General features: G+C 53.0%; 1 protein-coding gene across 10 annotated transcripts in view; it reads left to right on the top strand.

Moving 5' to 3' along the window:
* The window catches only part of NTRK3 (neurotrophic receptor tyrosine kinase 3), a 239695-nt gene that overhangs the window by 111469 nt on the left and 104220 nt on the right, over nt 1-24006 (top strand). For all 10 annotated transcript variants that reach the window (XM_060179408.1, XM_060179401.1, XM_060179399.1 and 7 more), the window contains one exon: nt 3817-4005. In XM_060179408.1, coding sequence (XP_060035391.1) covers nt 3817-4005 — 189 coding nt within the window. The remainder of the gene's footprint in view (nt 1-3816; nt 4006-24006) is intronic.

Raw genomic sequence — 24006 nt, 5'->3', positions numbered from 1 at the left:
ACATCTCATAAAAACTGCAGCAAAGGTGGGCGCGAGGAATCACATCATTGCAAGACTGGCCAGCTCCTCATGGGGCGCGAGCGCTTCCACACTACAATCCTCATCTCTGGCATTATGCTATTCCACTGCAGAATACTGTGCCCCAGTATGGTTCCGTAGCCCCCATGTCCACTTGGTCGATTCCAAATTATATTCCTCCATGAGGATAATTTCTGGAACCATCTGTTCCACCCCGGTTCCATGGCTGCCAGTTCTTAGCAACATCGCCCCGCCAGATAGTCGTCGGGATGCGGCATCATCTAAGTTCATTTCCCATGTCTACGCTCGACCGGACCTGCCAATATACGCGGATATCTTCGCCCACCCTGTCCAACGCTTGACGTCTCGTCACTCAATCTGGTCCCCTACGCCTACACTGAACTTCTCTGTTCCAGTCTCTTGGAAACAGTGTTGGCAGTCAGCTGAGGTAAAGAACAAACACCTCATCACAGACCCCTGCGAGCATCAACCCGGCTTTGACCTAGCACGTTATGGTCGGGCCCTCCTCAATCGCTATCGAACAGGCCATGGCCGGTGCGCCGCTATGCTCCATCGCTGGGGAGCCAGAGACGACCCGAACTGCCCCTGCGGCTCCAGACAGACTATGAGCCACATAGTCAACGACTGCCACCTCTCCAGATTCAAAGGAGGTCTCGACATCAGGCTCAACCTGACGCTGTTGACTGGCTACGGAAGAAGGGCAAAAGCTAGAAGGAGAAGACATGTCAGCTGTCTGCCTTCCCAGCTGAGTCACCTCAGTCCTTTACTACGGAGATATCAGATGACGGTTACGAAGACTTGTCAGGAACCGGCTCATTCTGCTAGACAAAGTCTCACCGTGGGGACGTGGGCTGCTGCTTCAGTACCCTCTTTGCACGTGGTCTCTAGCTCACAGACCCTTGTCAGGGACGGAACTAAGGCCGTGTGTGTTGACAGGGCGGGAATCCGGGGCCCCAGTCCGCACACGTCCAGCTCTATTTAGTTCTGCCTCCTTGGTGCAGCTTCCCCTGGCCGTTTGATGGGAAATATTATGTCCACAAACTTCAGTAAGAATAAATGGATTTCTGCAGTGGAAATGGCGTTCAAGCTGCAAAGCCAGATTGCAGCAGGCTCTCTGTCTGGGGACGTGCCTCCTGCAGTGCCAGACAACTCAAAATGCCAGTTGTCGGAGGCTGCTCAGAGTCCTGGCGTCCGGATAGGAGAGTCACGCTTTCCTCAGGAAGGCCACACGGCAGGAACCACGTGGTGTATGCAAGCCCCTGCTCCGTCCTCTGAAACTACACATTAAGAACAATCTGTTGCGGGGGTGGGGTGGGGTGAGGAGGCAGGCGGTGGTACACCCAGTTGAGCACACAGGTCACCATGCGCAAGGACCCAGGTTCGAACCCCAGCTCTATACCTGTGTGAGTGTGTGTGTGTCTCAGTGTGTGGAAAGCTTCACGAGTGGTGAAGCAGGTCTGCAGGTGCCTTTCTTTCTCCCTCTGTAACTCTCCATCCTCTCTCAATTTCTCTGTGTCCTATCAATTAAAATAGAGAGGGAGAAAAAAAAAAAAAGGCCGGGCAGGGGTAGATAGCATAATGGTTATGCAAACACAGATTCTTGTGCCCGAGGCTTCCAAGTCTCAGGTTCAATCCCCTGCACCACTGTAAACCAGAGCTGAGCAGTGCACTGGAAAAAAAAAAAAAAAAAAGGCCACCAAGAGTGGTGGATTCCTAAGTGCTGGTGTGGAGCCCCAGTCGCAACCCTGGCAGCAAAAAGAAAAGCAAAAGAAAAAGTGTTCATGGTGTTACCAGGCCTCTTCTACAGATAGAATTTGGCACAAGTACAAGAGGGCAGGTAAAACAGCCAAAGCTCCGTCATTCACTGGCCTCCCTAACTCTCTCTCTCTATCCCGGCTCCTTCCTTCCTAGAGCCTGCCGTGGGACTATGGGGCAGGGTTTATCTTCTGTGATCTTGTCGGGAAAGCGTGAGCTGACAATACCGGCTATGTTGTTAGGGCGGCAATTTCACACCTTTCCAACATGGACTTTTCGTCTCCTTTTTTTCTTTCTTATGAGGTTAATCTTTTAAAATTGTTTTTTATCTTTATTTATTGACTGGATAGAGACATGCAGAAATCGAGAGGGAAAGGGTGAGAGGGAGAGGGAAAGGGAGAGAGAGAAAGAGAGAGAGAGAGACACCTGTAGCCCTGCTTCACCACTCCTGAAGCTTTCCCCCTGCAGGTAGGGACTGGGGGCTTGAACCTGGGTCCTTGTGCACTGCAACATGTCCACTCAACCAGGTGCGCCACCACCTGGCCCCGATTTTCTTCTTGATATTTATTATTGGCCGGGTGTTGGTGCACCTGGTTGAGCACACATGTTACAATGTGCAAGGGCCCAGGTTTGAGCCCCCGGCCCCGACTTACAGGGAGAAAGCTTCATGAGTGGTGAAGCAGGGCTGCAGGTGTCTCTCTGTCTCTCTCCCTCTCTATGTCCCCCTTCCTTCTCTATTTCTGGCTGTCTCTATCCAATAAATAAATAAAGATAATTAAAAAAATATTTATTATTTCTTTTCTTTTAGATAGAGAGTGAGGACAAATACTGAGAAGATTCCCCAGAAACGCAGAACTGAGCTGAGGAGGTGGGAGAGAGAGGGAGAGGGAGAGGGAGAGGGAGAGGGAGAGGGAGAGGGAGAGGGAGAGAGAGAGAGATCGGAGCTACCACAGTGCCAACCCACCAGTTATGAAGCTTCCCCTTGCCAGTGCTCAAACCGGGTCCCCAGACTTGGTGACGTGTGTGTGACCTACCACACTGGGCCCGCCCGCCCATGAAGTTCCAGTTTCCCTCCACCACTGCCAGTGGGGTGGGGTCCCCTCCAACCTCCCAGCCCTCTCCTCTGCTCTGCACTTTCTGGGCATCTTCTCAGAACTCGTCCTCACTGCACTGTCTCCTCTTGTGCTCTGTTTCTTGTCTTCCCGCCATGAGTGGAGTTGTCTGGTCTTTGCTTTTGTTTCTTTCTCCTCCGTATCTTGCTTAGCACGTCTGTCCAGCTCCGCCGTGCTACAGTGAAGGACGCTGTCTGTTCTCATGATCCCTCACAGGCTTAGACCACGGCTTCCCAAGACACTCACCTGGCCTTGGGCATTTGGGGGCTGTGTCCCTGCCATGGCTGCTGTGACTGGCACGGAGATGACCAGGAGCAGGCGGATTAGCTTTCTGGGGCTGGTGGTGGCTCTGTCTTCTTCAGACAGGAGCTGGGAGCGGGATCATCCGCTGGGTCATTTAGCAGGTCTGTTAGGAGTTCCACAAGAGGCAGACCACTGTGCATTCCCACCAGGGTGTACGGGACGGGCCCCCCTCTCCCATACCCACTGAACCGAGCCAGGACTCCTCTTCCTCCTCCTCCTTTTCCTTCTCTTCTTCCTCCTCCTCCTCTTGCTCCTCTTCCTCCTCCTCTTCCTCCTCCCCCTCCTCTTCCTCATTATTATTATTTTTTGCACTGATGCTACCAAAGAAGCTGATCTCAGATTCATCACTGTAATTTGAATTTTCTGGACTGGGGCATATGAGCCATTCCTCTCGCGGCACTGTGACTTCCTCATCTCTCTGGCTACTACCTCCGTGGTGTCACCAAGCGGTTGTTTTATCCCCCAGGAATGAGAGAGAAGGAAGGGGGTTCGCCGATTCAGGGTCCAGAGCTCTCGGGGGACACCCTTCCCGTGAGCCTGGCTCTGGGGAGACATGGCGGCCGGGGGCCGGCCTGGCCTACTCACCAGGTCCTTCCCTTGCCCGCAGGCCCCGTGGCGGTCATCAGCGGCGAGGAGGACTCGGCCAGCCCCCTGCACCACATCAACCACGGCATCACCACGCCCTCGACGCTGGACACCGGCCCGGACACCGTGGTCATCGGCATGACCAGGATCCCCGTCATCGAGAACCCCCAGTACTTCCGCCAGGGCCACAACTGTCACAAGCCGGACACGTGTGAGTACCGGGGGCGGTGTGTGACACGTGGCTGGGCTTCTGGAGCTTTCCGACCTTCCGTCTGCTCCACCTCCCACACCCTCTCCAGACATGAAGAGTAGCTGGCACGGGGTGGGGGTGGGGGGCTGGACAGAGAGGAGGGATTGGGGGCAGCAGCCGGAGGCAGGAGGCCCCGTCTGCAGGGATAGGTACGTCCGGCATGGAGGCCCATCCACAGCCAAGGGAACCTGGCCTGTCCTCACAGCGGCTCCTGGGGCTGTGGGCCCCTCCTCCCAACCCTAACCCTGCCCTCCAGGAGCAGGGAAGGGGTAGCCATGCTGTATCCTGGGGGGTGGAACCCCCAGCTGTGCCCCCCCCAACCAGTAGCACCATTCCTGATACTTGAACCCTGTATCCTGCCAGCCCCCTCCCCACACAGGGAGACCCATCACTCAGGCCACAGTCACTGCTGGTTCCCCTCACTTCCTCTCTGCTCTGCATCTCTCTGGGGCCTCCCTGGCTCCCTTCACTGTGTCCCCAGGGGCAGCCTGGGCCTAGTGCAGCCCCTCACAGACCCCCCCTGCCCCCTGCAAATGGTCAGCTACTTCCTACAGAGCACAGGGACACCTAACAATGGCTGTTGAGCTGAAGGGACAGTGGACTGGCTAGGCGCAGGCCTGGGAGGCAGGAAACCAGGTTTTGGGGAACCCTTTCCTTGCCCCTTGGCTATGCAGACAGGTGGCTTCTGTTCTTCCGTTGCTGGTGCTGGCGAGCCAAGGAGGCAGGGCGCTGTCATGCTGCTGGCTGGGCTCTCTGGGCCTGGCCATGTTTTCTGCTCTGCTCACCTGGCCTGCTCCCGGTGGCCTTGAGCTGCAGGTAGAGGACCATCCCAGAGGCGGGGTCCGGAGGGATCCAGAAGCGGGCCCTTGCGTGTTTCTCCCAAGGGTGCTGCCCACACGGTTCTCAGACACCCTTGGGGATCAGCTAGAGCGAGGTGCCCCGTGCAGAGCAGGGTGGACCCTGCAAGGCTGGTGTCCTTCCCACAGACAGAGATGGGGTCTCCGCCGCCTTGAGCTCGGCCCCCAGGCCCGTGTGGAGGGGGAGTTCCTCTAGGGGGAGCCCCCTGCCCCCCGCCCCCTGCCGTGATACTTGAGCTTCCTGGAGTGAGCCTGACCTTGGGCAGTGCCCTGAGCAGCCCGTGCCCGTGCCGGCTGTGTGAGCTCATGGTCCGTCCATTCTGTAAAATCGCAGTGTTGCGCTGACCCAGAGCCCCTGCTCCCCGCCAAAACACCCCTGACATCAGCACCCCAGCAGCCTCCCTGCCCCTCCATGTGAGCTCATGCACCTGAGGGACCCCTGACACGTGACCAAAGCCCACCTCTCTCAGGGGCGCCCCCAGGCTCCCTTCACTCGGGCCATGAAAGTCACCCACATACATAGAGCCTGGATTCTGAAAACTGGCAGCCCGCACACCCCGGGGTGCTGCTTATTAATGCCCGAGAAGACAGATGCTTCAGAGGAGGCCAGGCAACAGCGTGCGAGAAGACGCTGCCTTTGCTTCTGTCGTCTTTGGGGCTTCACTGCTCCAGACAGACTGTCAGGTAAAGAGACAGACAGACAGACACACACACACACAGACACACAACATGCACACACACACCACACACACACACCACACACACACACCACACACACACACACACACACACACACACACACACACTCACACAGAGTCACACACACACACACACACTCACACACACACACACTCACACACACTCATACACACACAACACACACACTCACACACACACTCACACACACACAACCACACACACACACACACACACACACACACACACACACACACACACACACACACACACACACGGGAGGGGAAGACACCATAGCATTCAAGCTTCCCCACAGGGTGGATGGTGGCCGGGGTTGAACCTGTGGGCAAGACAAAGCAGGCACCCTCCTGGTTGAGCTATCTCTCTGGCCAGAGACAGGAGACTTCTTTGCAGTAGGAGAAAGGAGACCACATATGTTGGGAAGGAGAGAGCCTGAGAAAGAATAGTCATTTCTGGGGGGGAGGGGGCACTTCTGCAGCCTGAGGGAGGGTCTGTTTATAGGCGGGAGGAAGATGCTCTCTACTGCTTGATACTCACTGGTACTCATTGATACTTGCTGGTACTCATTGATACTCGCTGATACTCATTGATACTCACTGGTACTCATTGATATTCCTTGGCAGTATAAGAAAGGTCCAGAGTGTGAGACGGAACTTGTGGTGTAGGGGAAGGGGGGGATAGGGTGCTGTCAGGACAGAAGGGCCTCAGCTGGGAACTGTGGGCGGGGGACCCACATTCCTGGCTGTGACTCTGAGGGTGCCTCAGTTCTGTGGGGGCTTTAACTCAGGCCGATTCTCCACGAGTAGCACATCTGAGCCTTTTGCGGGGGGAGCTGGAGTGTGTCTCTGGGTTCAACTGTGCACGAAGCCCCACCCAGCTCTTGACCCGCTCAGCACAGACACCTCTGGTGGGGGGGTTGCTGTGCAGAGGAAGTGTGACTTCCAGTACCCGGCCCCCAGCACAGGCCTGGGCAGGAGGGAGCCTGTGCTGATCCCCTGGCCTGGACCTCGGTGAGGCTCTTCACCGGGTCTGTTGCCGTGTGCTCACTCTCTGAGCTCAGTCTGGGAAGGAGACAGGCTACTATGAAAGTGTCTGTTTCTGCAGGGGGTGGGGGGAGCATGGGGGCAGGAACAGCTGCCCTCTGCCCTCAGGGCCTCCCTGCCAGTCCGCTGTGGCTGCCCACCATCACTGGGCTGGGGGCAGGAGGCCTTCAAGCCTGGCCACTTCTTTCCAAGCCTCCAGGGAACTTTCTGGGTTAACCCCTGATGGAAACAGCCCAGAGCCCATTGTTCGCCCTTCTCCACCCTGTCCATCACTCAGGGGAGCTCTTACAGGCTGAGCAGCCTCCCAGCACCACCCCCACCCCAGGGTGGGAGGGCTTCTTGATGCCTCCCTCTCCCCTGAGCCTTCAACTCAGGGCGGCCCATTCAAGAGCTGGGTCTTCAGAGTCAAGCTTGCCTCTCCCCCTTCAGTTTGCATGGAGAGCCGGGGTGGGGGTCGCCCCAATCTGGCAGCTTCAGAACCCAGCGGTTACTCCATGTCCTGTGACTTTTCTATTTCCCTCTCCCTCTCTCTCTCTCTCTCCCTCTCTCAGAAAAACTAAGGCTGGAGAAATAGCTTCCTTGGGTAGTTGCTACCTTACCATATGCAGGACGCAGGTCAGAGCTGGCCCCGGCGCATGGGAGGGAGCTTTGGTGCTGTGGTCTCCCTCACTCACTGAGGACAGCTAAAATTTCCTATTTTAAAGGCCAAAACTCAGGGGCAGGAAGAGGACCAAAAGGAGCCCCCGCCTTCCGGCCCTAGAAACGGCATGCACAGCCCTGTCTTGAGTGGTGGCCCCGTGAGTTAGCGTGCTCTTCTCAGAGGCCCTTGTCGGGAAGACGCCATCCTTTCCTTTCCCTGTGGTCAGCCTCAAGTCTCCCTCCCAGGGCCAGCATCTCAGGGGCCTCTGGCTGCAGCTCCGAGCTCCACCCCACCCTTAGCCCTGGCCTCAAGCCCTCTGTGTCTCTGCCACCCAGGTCCTTTATGGGGGTTGTGGCCCAGGATTGAATCCTGTTGTTTTCGACTGGTTATGTTGTTTTCGCCGGGCTGGCTTCACGGGCGGGTAACAGACGACCAGGGACTCATGGTTGAGCTGTAGGCAGTATCTCTTTATTCATGCAGGATGCAGCACAATCTAAGTCGAGCTAAGCTAAACTCAAGTAAAGTACTGTAAAACTCACAATGCTGTCTTTATATATACTTCCCAAGTAGGGTGGAAACAGGATGTGACATAGAGAGGGTGGAGAGAAAAGTGACTGGTGACAATCAGGGTGTGACAAAGAAGGGATCAGGGTGTGACAAGGAGGGGGGGTGGAGCAAAAGCATATCATGAAACAGTGGGGATTGAACCAATGCCCTGGAGGGAGGTGCTTGTTAACAGCGGTTATGTAAATAGAATGAAGTGGTTATGTAAACAGAATAGTGTTAAGCAGGGGGGATTTAAACCAAATGAAACAGAAGGGGTCTCATGCATACCAACAGAATCCAGAGTGTCTGGCTGTGGGATCTCATGGTCTCCCCCCGGGAAGGGCATCACAGCCTTTTAGGGTGCTCCCTCTAGTATGCAGGCGACAGCCCCCCCCCAGTGCCCAGAGCCACAAATTTGGCATCTGAGGTGTCTGTGGATATTGGGTTCCAGACGCTCACTTTCGGAGACCTGCTGGGGCAGAGACATGTCTGCCTGACAGATGTGGCTCCCAGGAAGGCCAGGAGGGTGGGGGGCATGCGTGGTGTCATTTTTTTTCCTAGGGAGGGACAGGGGTGTCACTCCCAGAGTATTGGTGTTGGTGAGTGCTCTTGCTGGGAGGTAGGAGGCCTGCTCTGTGTGTCCGTCTGTGTGAGCTCTGCCAAACCCCTGGCCTGTGGTGGCCCTGCCCCCAAGGGGTGGGGGGAGTAGAACGGGACCCGGCATGAGGGCCCCCACACCAGGGTACAGTCGGCAAGGAAGGTGGAGGTGGGCATCAGAAGCCGCTTTTAAGTGGTGTTATCTGGACCCAGTGGTGTTGACGGACAAACTGTTTATTTCTGGGTGCTGCTGGGTGGTAGGCCCAATGGGGGAGCAGCATCTAGGGAGGGGGCAGTCGGGTCCAGGGGGCCGTGAGGAAAGAAAGCTGAAAGGTGTTAGAAGCACAGGTCCCGGGAGTCGGGCGGTAGCACAGTGGGTTAAGCACACATGGCGCAAAGCGCAAGGACCAGCGTAAGGATCCCGGTTCAAGCCCCCAGCTCCCCACTTGCAGGGGAGTCGCTTCACAGACGGTGAAGCAGGTCTGCAGGTGTCTGTCTTTCTCTCCCCCTCTCTGTCTTCCCCTCCTCTCTCCATTTCTCTCTGTCCTATCCAACAGCGAACAATAAGTGTTGTCGACAGCAACAACAATAACCACAACAAGGCTACAACAACAAGAGCAATAAAAGGGGGGAAAATGGCCTCCAGGAGCAGTGGATTCATGGTGCAGGCACTGAGCCCCGGCAATAACCCTGGAGGTGAAAAAAAAAAAAAAAAGGATCCGTCATGTCTTGCGACAAGTGGTCTGGTGAGGGACCCCTGTCCTCTCCACAGCAGGATCTGGCCCCGAGGGGGGTGTCCTGCTCCTGCCTCTAGGGTCCGGCCCTGGAACTCCACAGAGGGGCCCAAATAGCTGCGATGCCTCTTGGGGTCCTGAGAAGATCTGCTAGGAGGTGCGAGGGTATATAGAGAGCAAGTTATGGTACAAATGTCAGTTCCTGGTGCTGACAGGAAACCACCCTGATGCCTCCATGTTCCGTTGAGCTTCCTGGCTGAGAACTGGGGCTCTCAACTGTGGACTCACAGCTCTTTGGCCCTCTCTCCTTCCCGTTTCCCTCTCTCTCTCCCTTCCTCCCTTTCTTCCTCTCTCCCTCTCTTCCTTCCTTCCTCTCTCTCCTTCTTCCCCTCCCTCTCTCTTTTCCCCTCTCTCCCTTCTCTCTCTCTTTTCCCTTCCCTTCTATTCCTCCTTTCCTCTCAGTGCTCAGGAAGCTTCCCTCCCTGCAGGTGGGGAGAGGGGGCTCGAACCTGGGTCTTCACGCCTGGCGACTAACGTGTGTGCTCACCACACGTTACTAACTGGGTGCGACACCACCTGGGTCCCACAGATATTCTCTTCCCCCACCTGAAAAAGACCCAAACCGTTCACTGAGGCTTCATCTCATTATTCTGCAGACAGAGAAACTGAGGCCAGACAGGAAGCCAGGCCCATCTTTGTGGGCTGAAGGAGGGCTGACTCCTCTAGCAGTCTTCAGCTGCTGTTGTTTCTCCCCCTCCCAGGGAACCCGGCAGCAGGAAGTGGCCTTTTTGTTGCCCTCCAGAAGTCAGTTTCTTCAGGGCTGTTGAGTACAGGGAGTCTGAGCCCCGCCAATCCTCTGGCTCAGGTGCAGTTGGTTTCAGGGTCCAGAGAGATTTGCTCACTTGTACTCAGAAGGCATCTCACCAAGTGTAGCCACTTCCATAGAACCCGCAGCCCCAAGATCGGCTGTTTGCCTTCCAGGAAAGTCATCCTGTAGCAGGCCAGCTGCTGCCTCTCTGTCTGTCCCCTGGGATTCCAGGTGGAGGCATGGAACCACAGGATAGGAGGGCTACAACTCCACACAGTTCCCACCACCAGATCTCTGTACCCTCTCCCATCTCCTGATAGCTTTCCCATTCTTTATCCCTCTGGGAGTATGGACCCAAGGTCATTGTGGGATGCAGAAGGTGGAAGGTCTGGCTTCTGTAATTGCTTCCCTGCTGAACATAGGCATTGACAGGTGGATCCATACTCCCAGCCTGTCTCTCTCTTTCCCTGGTGGGGAAGGGCTCTGGGGAAGCGGAGCTCCAGGACACATTGGTGGGGTCGTCTGTCCAGGGAAGTCTGGTCGGCATCATGCTGGCATCTGGAACCTGGTGGCTGAAAAGAGAGTTAACATACAAAGCCAAATAAATTTTTGAGCAATCATGGACCTGAAGGCTGGAATAGTGCAGATGAAGTGTTGGGGGGTCCTCACTGCAGACTATTGTGTACTTTTGCTTTCAGGTATATATTTTTGCCCTAGTTTATGGATACATGTGAACATATGCTCTATCTCTGGGGACCTGGCCTATATCTAGGTTTTGGGACTTTGTTAGGAAGTGAACCGCCTGGAATGGAATTAGAGAACCCTATGAAAGGAAAGGTCTCACTGAGTTAGGCATTACAGCAAGGTGTCAGGCTACAAAATCAATGCACAGAAATTAGTGGCATTTCTTTATGCAAACACTGAATCTGAAGAAGATACCTAGAAATCACTCCATTCACGGTTGCAGCAAAATCAATAAAATACCTAGAGGCTGTGTTTCTTATCTGGGCTTCTCTCTGTGACCCTTTTTCCATCTGACTCTAAAGGCCTCAGGGCTGGGTGGTGGTGCACCTGGTTGAGAGCTCCTTACAGTGCACAAGGACCCAGGTTCAAGCCCCCAGTCCCCACCTGCAGGGGGAAAGCTTTGCAAGTGGTGAAGCAAGTCTGCAGGTATCTCTCTATCTCTCTCCCTCTCTGTGTCCCCCCATCCTTTCAATTTCTGGCTGTATCTATCCAATAAATAAATATAATTAAAAAAAATTTTTTTAATGTCCTCAGGGCACCAGAAAGAGCTTGTTCTTCATTCTGTGGAGGATAGTCATGAAATTGTGTGGTCTGAGGCCTCACAGTCATTGAGAGGCCAGGCAGGGCTGGGGCTGGGGCACGCACAGCACCATGGCATGCTTTTAAATTTTTTTTCATTTTAATTTTATTAGTGACTTAATATCGATTTACAAAATCATGAGATAGGAGGGACATAATTGCACACTGTCCCTACCGCCGGAGTTCTGTGTCCTGATCCCCTCCATTGGAAGCTGAAGGGGTTCTCCCAAGGGGTTCTCTGCAGGTTATGGGCTGACTATTACTTCTATAACTCCCTGTCTATATTTACATACATTTTTTTTTCTTTTCTATAGCCTTGCCTTCTTTCCCTAAGCCACACCTACATTGATTACTACTTATGAGTGTCCTTCCTTGTTTTTTTTTTCCTCTTCTCTGTCTGGATCTTGATGGAATAGGGGTTCAGAGCCCTCTGGTCATCTTCCCCTAACATTTACCCTCTGGGAATATGGACCAACAATCTTTATGGGGTGCACAAGATGGAAGGTCTGGTGTCTGTAACCAACCGCTTCACCACTGAACATGGGTGTTGGCAGGTGGATCTATTCCTGGGCTGCTATTTTGTCTCTGGACAGCAAGGGTTTCTTCTCGGCCCTTCTCCCTTGCTTTATCTATCTTGCCATCTTTCTCTGGGGGTGAAATAAGGTGGTGTGAGTTTTATTGTATTTTAATTTTTGCCTCCAGGGTTATTGCTGGGTCGGTGTCTGCACTACGAATCCACTGCTCCTGGAGGCCTTTTTTTCCACTTTGCTGCCCTTGTCGTCGTTGTTGGATAGGACAGAGAGTAAACGAGAGAGGAGGGGAAGACAGAGAGGGGGAGAGAAAGACAGACACCTGCAGACCTGCTTCACCGCCTGTGAAGCGACCCCTCCGCAGGTGGGGAGCTGGGGACTCAAACTGGGATCCTTAGGCCGGTCCTTGCACTTTGCACCATGTGCGCTTAACCCACTGCGCCACCACCGACCCCCGGTGGTGTGGGTTTTAAGGGACTTTCCAGGGTCCCGGGTGACCTTGTGAGTGGTGGCTCACTTGTCCTTTGATTCTCAGCATTTGGATTTGCACTGGCAGGGTCACAGCTTTGGCTTCTTGTGAACACAGAACCCTGGACAAGGACACCTTGACCTAACTGCCATCCTCGTGTGCGTGGGTGTGTGTGTGTGTGTGGGGGGGGGTGTGCAGGGTCTGTGAGCAGGGTCCTAAGGGCAGGGGTTGGCAGGTCTGTGTGCCATCTTACAGTGTTCATTATTATTATTTACTTATTTATAGGTGGAGAGAGTCAGGAATTGAGAGGGGAAAGGGAGACAGAGATACACCTGCAGCCCTGCTTCACCACTCCTGAAGTGTACCTCCCTGCAGGTGGGGACCAGGGGCTTCACCTGGGTCCTTGCACGTGGTAATGTGTGTGTGCACTCAACCAGGTGTGCCACTGCCTAGCCCCCACAGCGTACCCCCTTTTGAATAAGGCGTACAGAGAGGACCGGGCGGTGGCACACCCATTTAAGGGCACATGTTACCATGCGCAAGGACCAGGTCGGAGGCTCCCCACCTGCAGGGGGGACGCATCACAAGCGGTGAAGCTGGTCTGCAGGAGGCTCTCTGTCTCCCTCTCTATATCTCCTCCACCCCTCTCTATTTCTCTCTGTCCTATCAAATAAAAAAAGGAAAAACGGCCACCAGGAGCAGTGGATTCATAGTGCTGGCACCGAGCCCCAGAGATAACCCTGGTGGGTATTAAAAATAAATAAGTGAATAAACAAACAAAAAATTAAGGGGTCCAGGAAGGGAGTGCTAAGGGCTGAACACAGAGTCGTAGGTCCATAAGCTGAGTCCCAGCTGAGTCACCCTCATGGTCACTTTCACGTCTGTCACTGCATGGGGACTCCAGCTTCTTGAAGATGCCGTTTGAGAACAGACGGGCGGTAGCCCTTCCCAGGATGCAAGAGAGAGTCCTGACCTGGACTCCGGGGCTCTGGGAGGCAGACGGGGGACAGAAGGTGTGACGGGGGATATAGCCCAGTGGGCTGTCTGGTGTTCCTAGTTTGACCCCTGGCACCACAGCTGCTGGAGTGACAAGCTTGTCTTCTCTCTCTTCTCTCTCTCTCTCTCTCTCTCTCTCAAATATAATGACTAAAATATGTGCTTTCTTGTTTTGCTTTTGTTTGTTTTTATTTAAAGAGGAGCCCAGGGGTGACTCATCTGGTAGAGTGCACAGTGGCTCAGTCTCCTGGTTTAGGGGACACTCTCCATCCTGCCTCCGCTCCCCTCACTGTGAGATTCCAGGACAGGGGGTGGGGTGGGGGAAGGAGACCCCCTGGACTGAACATCTCTATCCCCGGGGAGAGCCCCCTCTCCTCCTGTCACGTTGTCAGTCACGTTCTGGGGTGCACACTTCAGCGCAAGGAAATGGGGTGTGGACGCAGCCTGAGGCCCTGACCATGTGGGTGTTGCAGCGGATGGGGGCGGCTAGCCCAGCACCCTAGGGTGGGGGCTGCTTCCTGCTGGCCATGCACACAACAGTGTCAGTGGGTTCAGGGCTGTTTCAGGGGGGAGGCTTGAAGCTCTTCAGACAAAGGGGTTGCTCACACACTGCAGGGGGGTCCCCCGGAGCTCTGTGCAGAATCTGGGGCCAAAGTGGGCCTTCAGGCCTGGCGACTCTGGCCACCCTAGACCCCTAGCAGTGTCTGGGGGTGGCAGACAGGGGCTGCTCCTGCCCTGCAGTCTCTGTGGTGTCCAGAGGCACCAAACAGGGGAGGCAGCATGTGCGTCCCCCGACCCAGACCCCAGGGTTGGGCCAGTTTCGGGAGAGAGAGGTCCCAGCGGCCTTTGCAGTCTTCAGGTTGCAAACAAAGCTCACATCCCGGCTTGCCGGCCGCACTTGTATATGGAACAAGCAGGGCCACGTTGCCAGCTGTGGGCATCGTACCACTCCTCAGATGGCCTGCACCAGGGGGGCTAGGTCACCAGCTCCTGCTGGGCAGGGTCCCTTCCATGGGGGAGAGGCGAGCTCCAGTCTGCGGAGGCTGAGCTGCATTCAGCCTCCCAGCCTCCTGCTTTCCAAGCCGGAATTCTTCTCCCTGCTCCCCACCCCTGTCCTCCCTCCCCTACCCCCTCTCCTGTCCCCCTTCCCTGCCCCCCTCCCCTGTCCCCACTCCCCTGGCTTTCTGTGTCTGGTAGGGACTGCAGAGCACACACTTGCCCCGGTGCTGAGGAGCCTTGGAGTCAAGGAAGGGTGAAGTTCTTTCTTCTTTACTGCCACCATGGTCACACAGGGGCCCAGTGCAGGCACTATGATCCCATCGCCCTTGGTGCACCCCCTTTTTTAAATTAATTTTTATTTATAAAATGGCAATATTGAGAAGACTGTAGGATAAGGGGGGGGGTGTAATTCCACACAATTCTCACCACCAGACTTCCGTATCCCATCCCCTCCCCTGATAGCTTTCCTATTCCTTATCCGTCTGGGAGTATGGACCCAGGGTCATTGTGGGATGCAGAAGGTGGAAGGTCTGGCTTCTGTAATTGCTTCCCCGATGAACATCGGTATTGGCGGGTGGATCCATACTCCCAGCCTGTCTCTCTCTTTCCCTAGTAGGGCAGGGCTCTGGGGAAGTGGGGCTCCAGGACACATTGGTGGGGTCGTCTGCCCAGGGAAGTCAGGTTGACATCATGGTAGCGTCTGGAACCTGCTGGCAGAGTAATGAAGCTGAAGGGTTGACATTCCACGCCTGACGTCTCTGGACACGGTCCAAAGTGAAACAGGCTGAGGTGGGTGGTACTGGTTGCAGGGATTAGGCTGGCCCCCTTCTTTTCTTTCTTCTTTATGTTTATTGGATAGGACAGAGAGAAATTGAGAGAGGACGAGACACAGAGAGGGAGAGGGAAAGACAGACACCTGCAGACCTGCTTCACCGCTGATGAAGCTTCGGCGGGTGGGGAGCAGGGGGCTTGAACCCGGATCCTTGTGCATGCTGATATGCATACTTAACTGAGTGTGTGCACCACCTCCTGGCCCTGCAAGGGTTAACTTTTCAAGAGAAGAGCAAAGGTTCACTCCTTGGATAAAGGCAAATGCAGTTGGTGGCCATCTTCCCCTCCTCCCAGCACACACAGGGCTTTTCCTGCTGTCACCCAAGTGGCCTCGGCTGCTGGCCTTAGAATCTGCTCCTTCTGCCCAAGAGACTTCTGATCACCCCGTCAAGTCGTAGTCTCTGTACAGACACAAAGAAAAGTCACCTGTGGAGCCTGTGGTGGTGGTGACTCTGGGGAGACTGGTGGCTGTATAAAGGGCTCAGGGCCACTGTGCTGGGGCCCAGTCTCCTGTGGACACGAGTGCGGCTGGGGCTGCCGGCAGAATAGACACGGCCTCCTGCATCACAGCCCTGGGGCTCTCCTGGTTGAGCTCCTCCTCTTGGGGCTCCAGGCTGGGATGTACAGAGGGAGGAAGGTAAAGCGTGTGGGGGTTATGGTGGCTGGAGCTTGGGGCGTCAGACCAGGTGTGGTCCGGCTGACAGGAGCCAGCCACAGGCAGGCCAGGAGCTCCCTGCCTCCTCCTTTCTTGGGAGTCCTGGAGAAGAGTCCCAACTGCCTTCCCCACCAGTCTCCCACCCACCAGGCTGCTGTGTCTCTTTGGTCGCCATGGAGACCTCCCTTTTAAAAATAGCCCCCGGCTGGGATCTTCATGCATTAAAAAAACACAAAAAACCCTCCAAATATATCCAGGCAGTTGGTTCCCTGCATCCTCACACAGGGAGGGCTTTCACCAGGCTTCACTTTCCCTGACAGAGAGAGGGCCGAAACGCCACCCCCACCCCCATCTGTTCTCTTGGCTCTGGTGCTGTGTGGTTCCCTGGCTGGGGACATGTCTTACGCAGCCGGAGTGCTGCTTCTCCGAGGAGCAGAGGGCGGCAGAAGGCCTGTGCCTGGTGGGGCTTCTGGAAAGATTTCACCTGCATCCTTATGGCAGTCCCACCTCTCCCAGCAACTGTAATCACGGGGGAGTTCCCTGACCTTTCTCTATGCTTCTGTTTTTCTTTTCTTTCTTCAAGATCTTTTTTTTTTCTTTTATGAGCGATTTAAAATGGATCCACAAAATTATAAGATAACAGGGGCACAACTCCGCATTGTTCCCACCACCAGAGTTCTGAATTCTCAGTTCCTCCATTGGAAGCTATAGTTCTCCTAAGGCTGCAAATACAGGTTAACTATTATTTCTACAACTATCTGTCTAGATTTGTATGTATTTGCCCCCACTTAAGGTCCTGTCTTCCTTTCCAAGTCACACCTGCACCTATTAGTACACCCAAATGTCCTTCCCTGTCCCCTCTTCTCTGTCCAGTTCCTGATGGAGTTGGGAGTTCAGATCCTTCTGGTCATCTTCCCCCTAATATTTCTGCCCCTCTGAGAGTACGGACCAGAATTCTTTATGGGGAGCAGAAGGTGGGAGTTCAGGCTTCTGTCATTGCTTCTCCGCTGGACATGGGCGTTGGCAGGTGGATCCATCCCCCCAGCCTGTTTCTCTCTTTCCCTAGTGGGGCAGGGCTCTGGATGTGTCCCTGTTTCCTCCTTGGTAAAATGAGCCCAGTCTGGTGGCTCAGTTGTCTGAAGGAAACGGAACCCAAAAAAGGCTCTCGGGAACCACGCCCAGTATGCAGAGAGCCCTGGGAAGGAGCCAGCAAAGGATCTTTCTGTTGGGCTCTCAGACGCACTGGGTATGGTGGTCCCATGAAGGAAACTGAGTGGGGCAGCCAACGGGTCTCCGAATTGATGGCCTCTCTTCAAAGCTCAGGGCTGGCTGCACCCTGCCCTCCCAGGCTCCCTCCATCAAGCTGCCAGCCAGACCTAGATGACTGTGTCTGTGCCTCACATCTGTGCGCTCCAGAAGACAGGGAAGTGATGACCTGTGGGCGCTTCAGCAGAGAGTCAGCCCAGAGATTCAATGGCTCGGTGTCTTCTGCCCGCTTCCCCTGCCCGGGGCACAAGTTCTGCTCTGAGAGGATGGGGTGGGAGCCCAGAGCCACAGGCTGGCACGCCACCACTGACAGATTTCCAGTCCCCTCCTTGGCCTTGAGGGTTCTGCAGAACAGCACCGGAGCATTTGGAATTCACTGAACGTCTCATCTGGCGGGTCTGCCAGTTTAAACTCCCTGGGCTTCCTTGCTCCCCTCTGTGCTTGGGCGGGGAGGCTGCTTTGCCGTTTGTTTCTGCTTTTGGCTGTTGTGGCTTGTTGGTCGCAATGGGCTGAGACTCACCTGGTTAGCCCTGCTTGTTTGTCTTTTTTTGTTGCTGGATTTATGGACCTAGGTATTTTGATTCATAAGAGGCTTTAAAAAGTTTGCTTTTTTCCTGTGAGCTTCCTCTAAGTTTTATGTATTTATTTATTTAGTACGTGGCCTTTCAGGTTTCCGGTTGAGTTTGATTTTTTTTTTTTTATCTGCATCTATCTTATTTGATAGAACAGAGAGAAATTGAGAGGGGGAGAGAGAGAAAAAGAGAGAGAGAGAGAGAGAGAGGCCTCCTACAGCACTGTTTCACCACTCGTGAAGCTTTCCCTCTGTCGGCAGGGACTGGGACCCTGAACCTGGGTTTTTGAGCAAGGTTGATATGTGCACGTAACCAGGTGCAACACTACCAGCCCTCCCCCCACCCCCTTGTTTTAAAACCTTTTTTTTTTTCCATTTCAAGGGGAGGTTAAGAGTGAAATTGGACACCCAGTTGTCTGCTGCGTTGCTTTGATTCTCTAGGAAAAAAAATAATAGAAGGACTAGAGCAGAGAGCCCAAAGATTTCCCAGCTCCTAGCTCAGTGGTGCATGTTGACTGGGGTAGGTCTTCCGTCTTCTTCTTTGTCATTCCTGGCTGCCTCCATTAGCAGGAGTGAAAGGGGCACATCAGTACCATGGGCACATTCACCATTTCTTTCCTGGTAGAGCCAGACAACTGGTGAGAATGCCCAGAACAAGGTCTTCCATTATCCATCCTTGACTGAACTCAAGCTTGTCTTAGAGAGTTTATGGCAGTGCGATTCCCCTGTAGGAACCAGAGAGAGCACTTGGTCGAGGAGGAGTAGAAGGAAAATAAACAGCCCCACTCACAGATTTTTCCCTTTGAAAGGTGTAATCGCTCTCATCAAAAGAAATTCTTTGGTCAAAACTGTTAACCTTCTTATAATCACAACCTCTCACGGGTCATCCTTATATCAGTGTATCAGTGCGCACACGCTTATACTTTAAAGTGGTTATTTATTTATTTATTTATTTATCCAGTGTTGATGTCATTTAACCGTGGGTACACATACATGGTTTGGGAGACATGCTGGTATCAACATGACAGAACAAGCCAGTCTTAGACACACATCTGACATCATCTCTACCACAAGTCCAGACCGCCCCCTTTGCCGAAACTGACATGCCAGTCCGAAATTTTATTTGGGAATGCAAGAGGCTCACAAGGGGCAAATAGTCTGGTAAAAGAAGAACAAGTCAGAGTGTCTAAACTACTTGATGCAAAATTTGTTAAAGAGAGAGAAAGGAAAAAAAAAAAACTACAGTGATTGTCGAGGAGTGGAGTGGAGTGGAGTGGAGTGGAGTGCTTGGCACAGAGATGGAAAGATAGATGGAAGGAGAGGACCTGAGAGTCCATGAGTAAGCCCCACTTCTGTTCAGTTGGCTTTCAGCTTGGTTGCCAAGACAATTCAACAGCTACAGAATAGCCCTTCTCACAGGAGACGCCTGCACAGCCAGACAGTCACAGACAAAAGGTTGAAATTTACCCTTTACCAAACACTGTCCACAACAATGCACTGAAAATGGACCTGAGACCAAAATGTAAAAAGTAAAGCTGTTAGAATCCTAGAAAACAGGAGTCGGGCGGCAGCGCAGTGGGTTAAGCGCACGTGACGCAAAGCACAAGGACCGACTGAAGGATCCCGGTTTGAGCTCCCGGCTCCCCACCTGCAGGGAAGTCGCTTTACAGGCGGCGAAGCAAGTCTGCAGGTGTCTGTCTTTCTCTCCCCCTCTCTGTCTTCCCCTCCTCTCTCCATTTCTCTCTGTCCTATCCAACAACAACAACATCAATAATGACTACAACAATAAAACAGCAAGGGCAACAAAAGGGAATAAATATTTAAAAAAAAATCATAGAAAACATAGTTGCAAATCTCTGTAGCTTTGGATTCAGTAATAGTTTTTTAAGAAATATATATTTATATTCACCTATTTTTATTGATTTAATAACAATTGACAAGACTATAGGATAAGAAGGGTACAATTCCACATGATTCCCACCACCAGATTTCTGTATCGCATCCCTTCCATTGGAAGTTTTCCTATTCTTTATCCCTCTGGGAGTATGGACCCAGGCACATGGGGTGCAGAAGGTGGAAGGTCTGGCTTCTGTAATTGCTTCTCTGCTGAACATGGGTGTTGGCAGGTTGATCCATACTCCCAGCCTGTTTCTCTCTTTCCCTAGTGGGGCAGGGCTCTGGGGAGGTGAGGTTCCAGGACACATTGGTGAGGTCGTCTGTCCAGGGCAGTCAGGATGGAATCATAGTAGTGTGTGCAACTTGGTGTCTGAAAAGCATTAAGATATAAAGCAGAAGAAATTCTTTAATATTTAGGGACCTAAATGTAAGAATATAGCAGATGAGATTTGGGGGTCTCCATTTTAGAAAAAGCCAGGAAATATATTTTGGGTATATTCCAAGGGGCCCATGACTTTACAAAGTTTTGCCTGATCCCAACAGCTAACATGCAGGTGGGCTAAGAGTGTTGTCTGGGGAGATGATGTCAGAGTTGGATATAGGACCAGAAAGCTGCATCAGGGCAGAGAGTAGCTCCCAAAAATGGGAAAAGTATATAAATACCGTTAACTGTAAACCCCATCAATCTGATCAGGGGCCCATTTTCAGCACAGGAGCCTGTGTAACCTCTGCATCCCTGTAGGTCTGAGCTCACATTCCATGTTCACGGCTAGGAACATTCTAGGCTGCACTCATTTCAGGACCCATCTTCCTCCAGTGGCAGAGTAGGCTGACCACCCTCCCTTCGGAGAGAGGGGCAGTTTCTACCATTGTTGATCCACATTGAGGGCAAAGTCCTGTAGGGGCCCACAAAGAGGTCCATTATGTTGTTCATGATGGAGATGACCAGTGGCAGTGGAGAGAGGGATCTGTTAGAGGTCTCGGCCCATCAGGTCTGTGTGGGAATCCCAGGACTTCCTGACTAGGGCCCCAGATGATGGGAATGACATCTGTTGTTGTCTGTCAAGAGCTCTCTCTCTCTCTCTCTCTCTCTCTCTCTCTCCCTCTCTCCCTCTCTCCTTTTCCCTCTCTTTTTCTCCCTCTCCCACTGAAGGTCTGTGTCCCTTCTCCCATCCCCCTACAGTGAAGCTGAAAATCTACCCTCCCCTCCCTGCAGATTTTTTTTTTTTACTTTGGTGCAGTATTCCAAACTCAGTAAAAATAAATATTTTATTTATTTATTATTGGATAGAGACAGAGAGAAATTGAGAGGAAGGGAGAGATAGAGAGGGAGAGAGACAGAGAGACCCAGCAGCCCTACTTCACCACTTGTGAGGCTTTCCCCCTACAGGTGGGAGACCAGGGGCTTAAACCCATGTCCTTGTGCATTGTAATGTGTGTGGTTAACCAGGTGTGCTACTGCCTGGCCCCCCAGTGATAGTTTTCTTAGCGGTGATACCAAAAGTCTGAGTCACTAAAGGCAGATAACTTATATATATATGACATTATGATACCAGTGTTGCATGGACAGAATGGTTCACTCGGATAGTGCCTGCTTTACCACTCGTGAGAGCCAGGTTCAAATTTGCCTCTTACTGCTTTGGTTCCATGGTTTCTTTACCCCTCTCTCACTGCTTCTCTGTCTCAATCTGAAAAAGTCAGCCTGGAGTAGTGAAGCCCTGGGAATGAAAAGACAATCTACAAAGCGGGAGGGCATCTTTGCAAACCCTACATCTGATTGGAGAGTTAGATCTAGGGTATAGGGGAGTCGGGCGGTAGTGCAGCGAGTTAAGCGCAAGTGGCACGAAGTGCAAGGACCGGAGTAAGGATCCCAGTTTGAGCCCCCAGCTCCCCACCTGTGGGGGAGTCGCTTCATAGGTGGTGAAGCAGGTCTGCAGGTGTCTGTCTTTCTCTTTCCCTCTCTGTCTTCCCCTCCTCTCTCCATGTCTCTCTGTCCTATCCAACAATGACATCAATAACAACAACAATAATAACTACAACAATAATATAAAAACAAGGGCAATAAAAGTGAATAAATAAATAAGTAAATATAAACTAATAATGATATTAAAAAATAGATCTAGGGTATATAAAGAGCACTTACAACTTAATGGAAACAAACAAACAGACAGACACACAAATCGAATGATTGTCAACACAGATACACAAATGGTCAGTGAGAGTATGGAGAGACCCAATATCCTCAGCCAACGGGGGCACGGAGACCCGCCCGCAGACATTAGTCCTTCATGCCCACTAGAACGGCAGAAGGTGGGGTCACAAGTGCTGCCTGGCATCACCCTTCAGATATCATGGGAGGGACATATGTAGTCCCGCCACCTTGGAAAGCAGCTTGACTTACCCTGAAAATATCAGCCACTGAGCTACCATCTGACCATCAGTTACGCTTCTCAGTATAGACTTGAGAAACATGGAGGGAGGCATAATGGTAAGGAAGTAAAATAAAACGCCGGCTGCTAGAGAGATTGTCCAGGCTAGATGCTGCCACCCCAGAACCGGCATGTAGAGGTTAAGCTCATAGCTTACGGGCCGCTGCTCAGAGTGGGACAAACTTCCCCAGTGTTGCCATCTGAGGGAAGCTTGTCCCTTACCACCTCCTCAGAGCGACCTGTGGGGTGCACCACTGCTCTGCCCAGCACCCAGAAAAGAGACCCAGCCAAGCACTTGGTGTTGGCCAGAATACCCTTAGGTGCAAGCCTGTCGGTTTGCGTCGTGGGGGAGAGAACTCGACCGGAGCCATCCTGGGCTGCTGCTTTCTCAGCGATGTGGGAGAGGAACCAGGAACTCATGGCTGAGCAGGAACGCAATGCAATGCCTTTATTGATCATAGAAAAATGCCTTTATATCTTCTGCAACGGAAGTGGCAGGTCGGAAAAGGAAATGGCTAGGAGAGAGGGTGGAGAGAAGGAAAGAGCACAAAGGTAGCAAGCTTCCATCTAACCAGTGTGGATTAAACCAATGCCCTGCAGGCAGGGTGGGTCTCAGGCAAAGCAATGATTATGTAAATAGACCACAGCGTCAAGCAATGCCTGGGACCTGGAGTAATGACCGACACAAGCCAAGCTTCAAGGTGGTTGGGTGGAGGGGAGAAGCTTTCAGAAGCACCTGTGGGAGACTCCAGCACTCGGGGGCCTTTGGGGGGCACCTCTGTGCAGGGAACTGAGAGAGTCACCACACTCCAGAGTGTCAGGCACAGTCCTTCTCCCACACCCAGCCTTTGTTCAGGATTCTCTCTCCATGCTCACTGGTACTTGACTGTGTAGCGGTGAATCCTCAGTGCCCAGAGTGAACCTCCTCTGACATTTTTATCTTGACTCTTCTGGGCGCCTTGAATGGGCTGATGGCAGTCCAGGGCTCTGATGGGATCTTATTTGCACTTGGTGGGGACAGTGGCTATTGAAAGCCCTTCTAGCTCTGTTTCTGGTAATCTCAGAGAGGCTGATTGGATGTGACTCAAACGCTTAATTATCAACTCTTGCACTGATCTTAATGGGGCATAATAAGCACTTGCTGGCAAAGAGTTTACATGGCTTTAAAAAATGCATCAGGGGGTCGGGCGGTGGCGCAGCATGGCACCGAGCACAAGGACGGGCGTAAGGATCCCGGTTCGAGCCCCCTGGCTCCCCACCTGCAGGGGAGTCGCTTCACAGGCGGTGAAGCAGGTCTGCAGGTGTCTGTCTTTCTCTCCCCCTCTCTGTCTTCCCCTCTTCTCTCCATTTCCCTCTGTCCTATCCAACAACGAATGACATCAACAACAACAATAACCACGACAATTCAACAAAAAGGGCAACAAAAGGGGGCAAAATGGCCTCCAGGAGCAGTGGATTCATGGTGCAGGCACCGAGCCCCAGCAATAACCCTGGGAGCCAAAAAAAAAAAAAAAGTATCAGAACAGGAGCTCACAGCATCCTAGGAATTCTTTTTTTAAATATTATTTTTTAGTTTACTTATTATTGGATCGAGACAGAAATTAAGAGGGAAGGGGGAAATATAGAGACAGAGAGACACCTGCAGCCCTGCTTCACCACTCATGAAGCTTTCCCCCTGCAGGTGGGGACCAGGGGCTCAAACCCGGGCACTTGAGCACTGTAGTGTGTGCACTTAACCAGTTGCACCACCACCTGCCCCCCGGAATTCTTTACTGAGAAGCTAGCACGGCTTATTGGCTTTCCCAGCTCCCACCGCACACGCACGGGGTGGTGGTGACTGTGGGAGCAGTGGCTGAGAGTGGTGTGTGGAGACTGTCTGTCCCCATGGGGTGCGAGGCACAGGCTGCTGGGAGACACTCTGTCCCCAGGGCTGGGCCCAGTCTCCTAGTTCACCTCCTGCTGCCACTCACTGGTGGCGTCTGGGAGGCTGCAAGTCTTGGGGTGTCCTATGGGTACCCCAAAGTGGTCTCAGCTTTGTTTATTTAGATTTGTCAG

This window comes from Erinaceus europaeus, chromosome 20, assembly GCF_950295315.1.
Source record: "Erinaceus europaeus chromosome 20, mEriEur2.1, whole genome shotgun sequence".
NCBI classification, from domain to species: domain Eukaryota; kingdom Metazoa; phylum Chordata; class Mammalia; order Eulipotyphla; family Erinaceidae; genus Erinaceus; species Erinaceus europaeus.
This window is presented reverse-complemented; position numbering and strand designations above follow the sequence as displayed.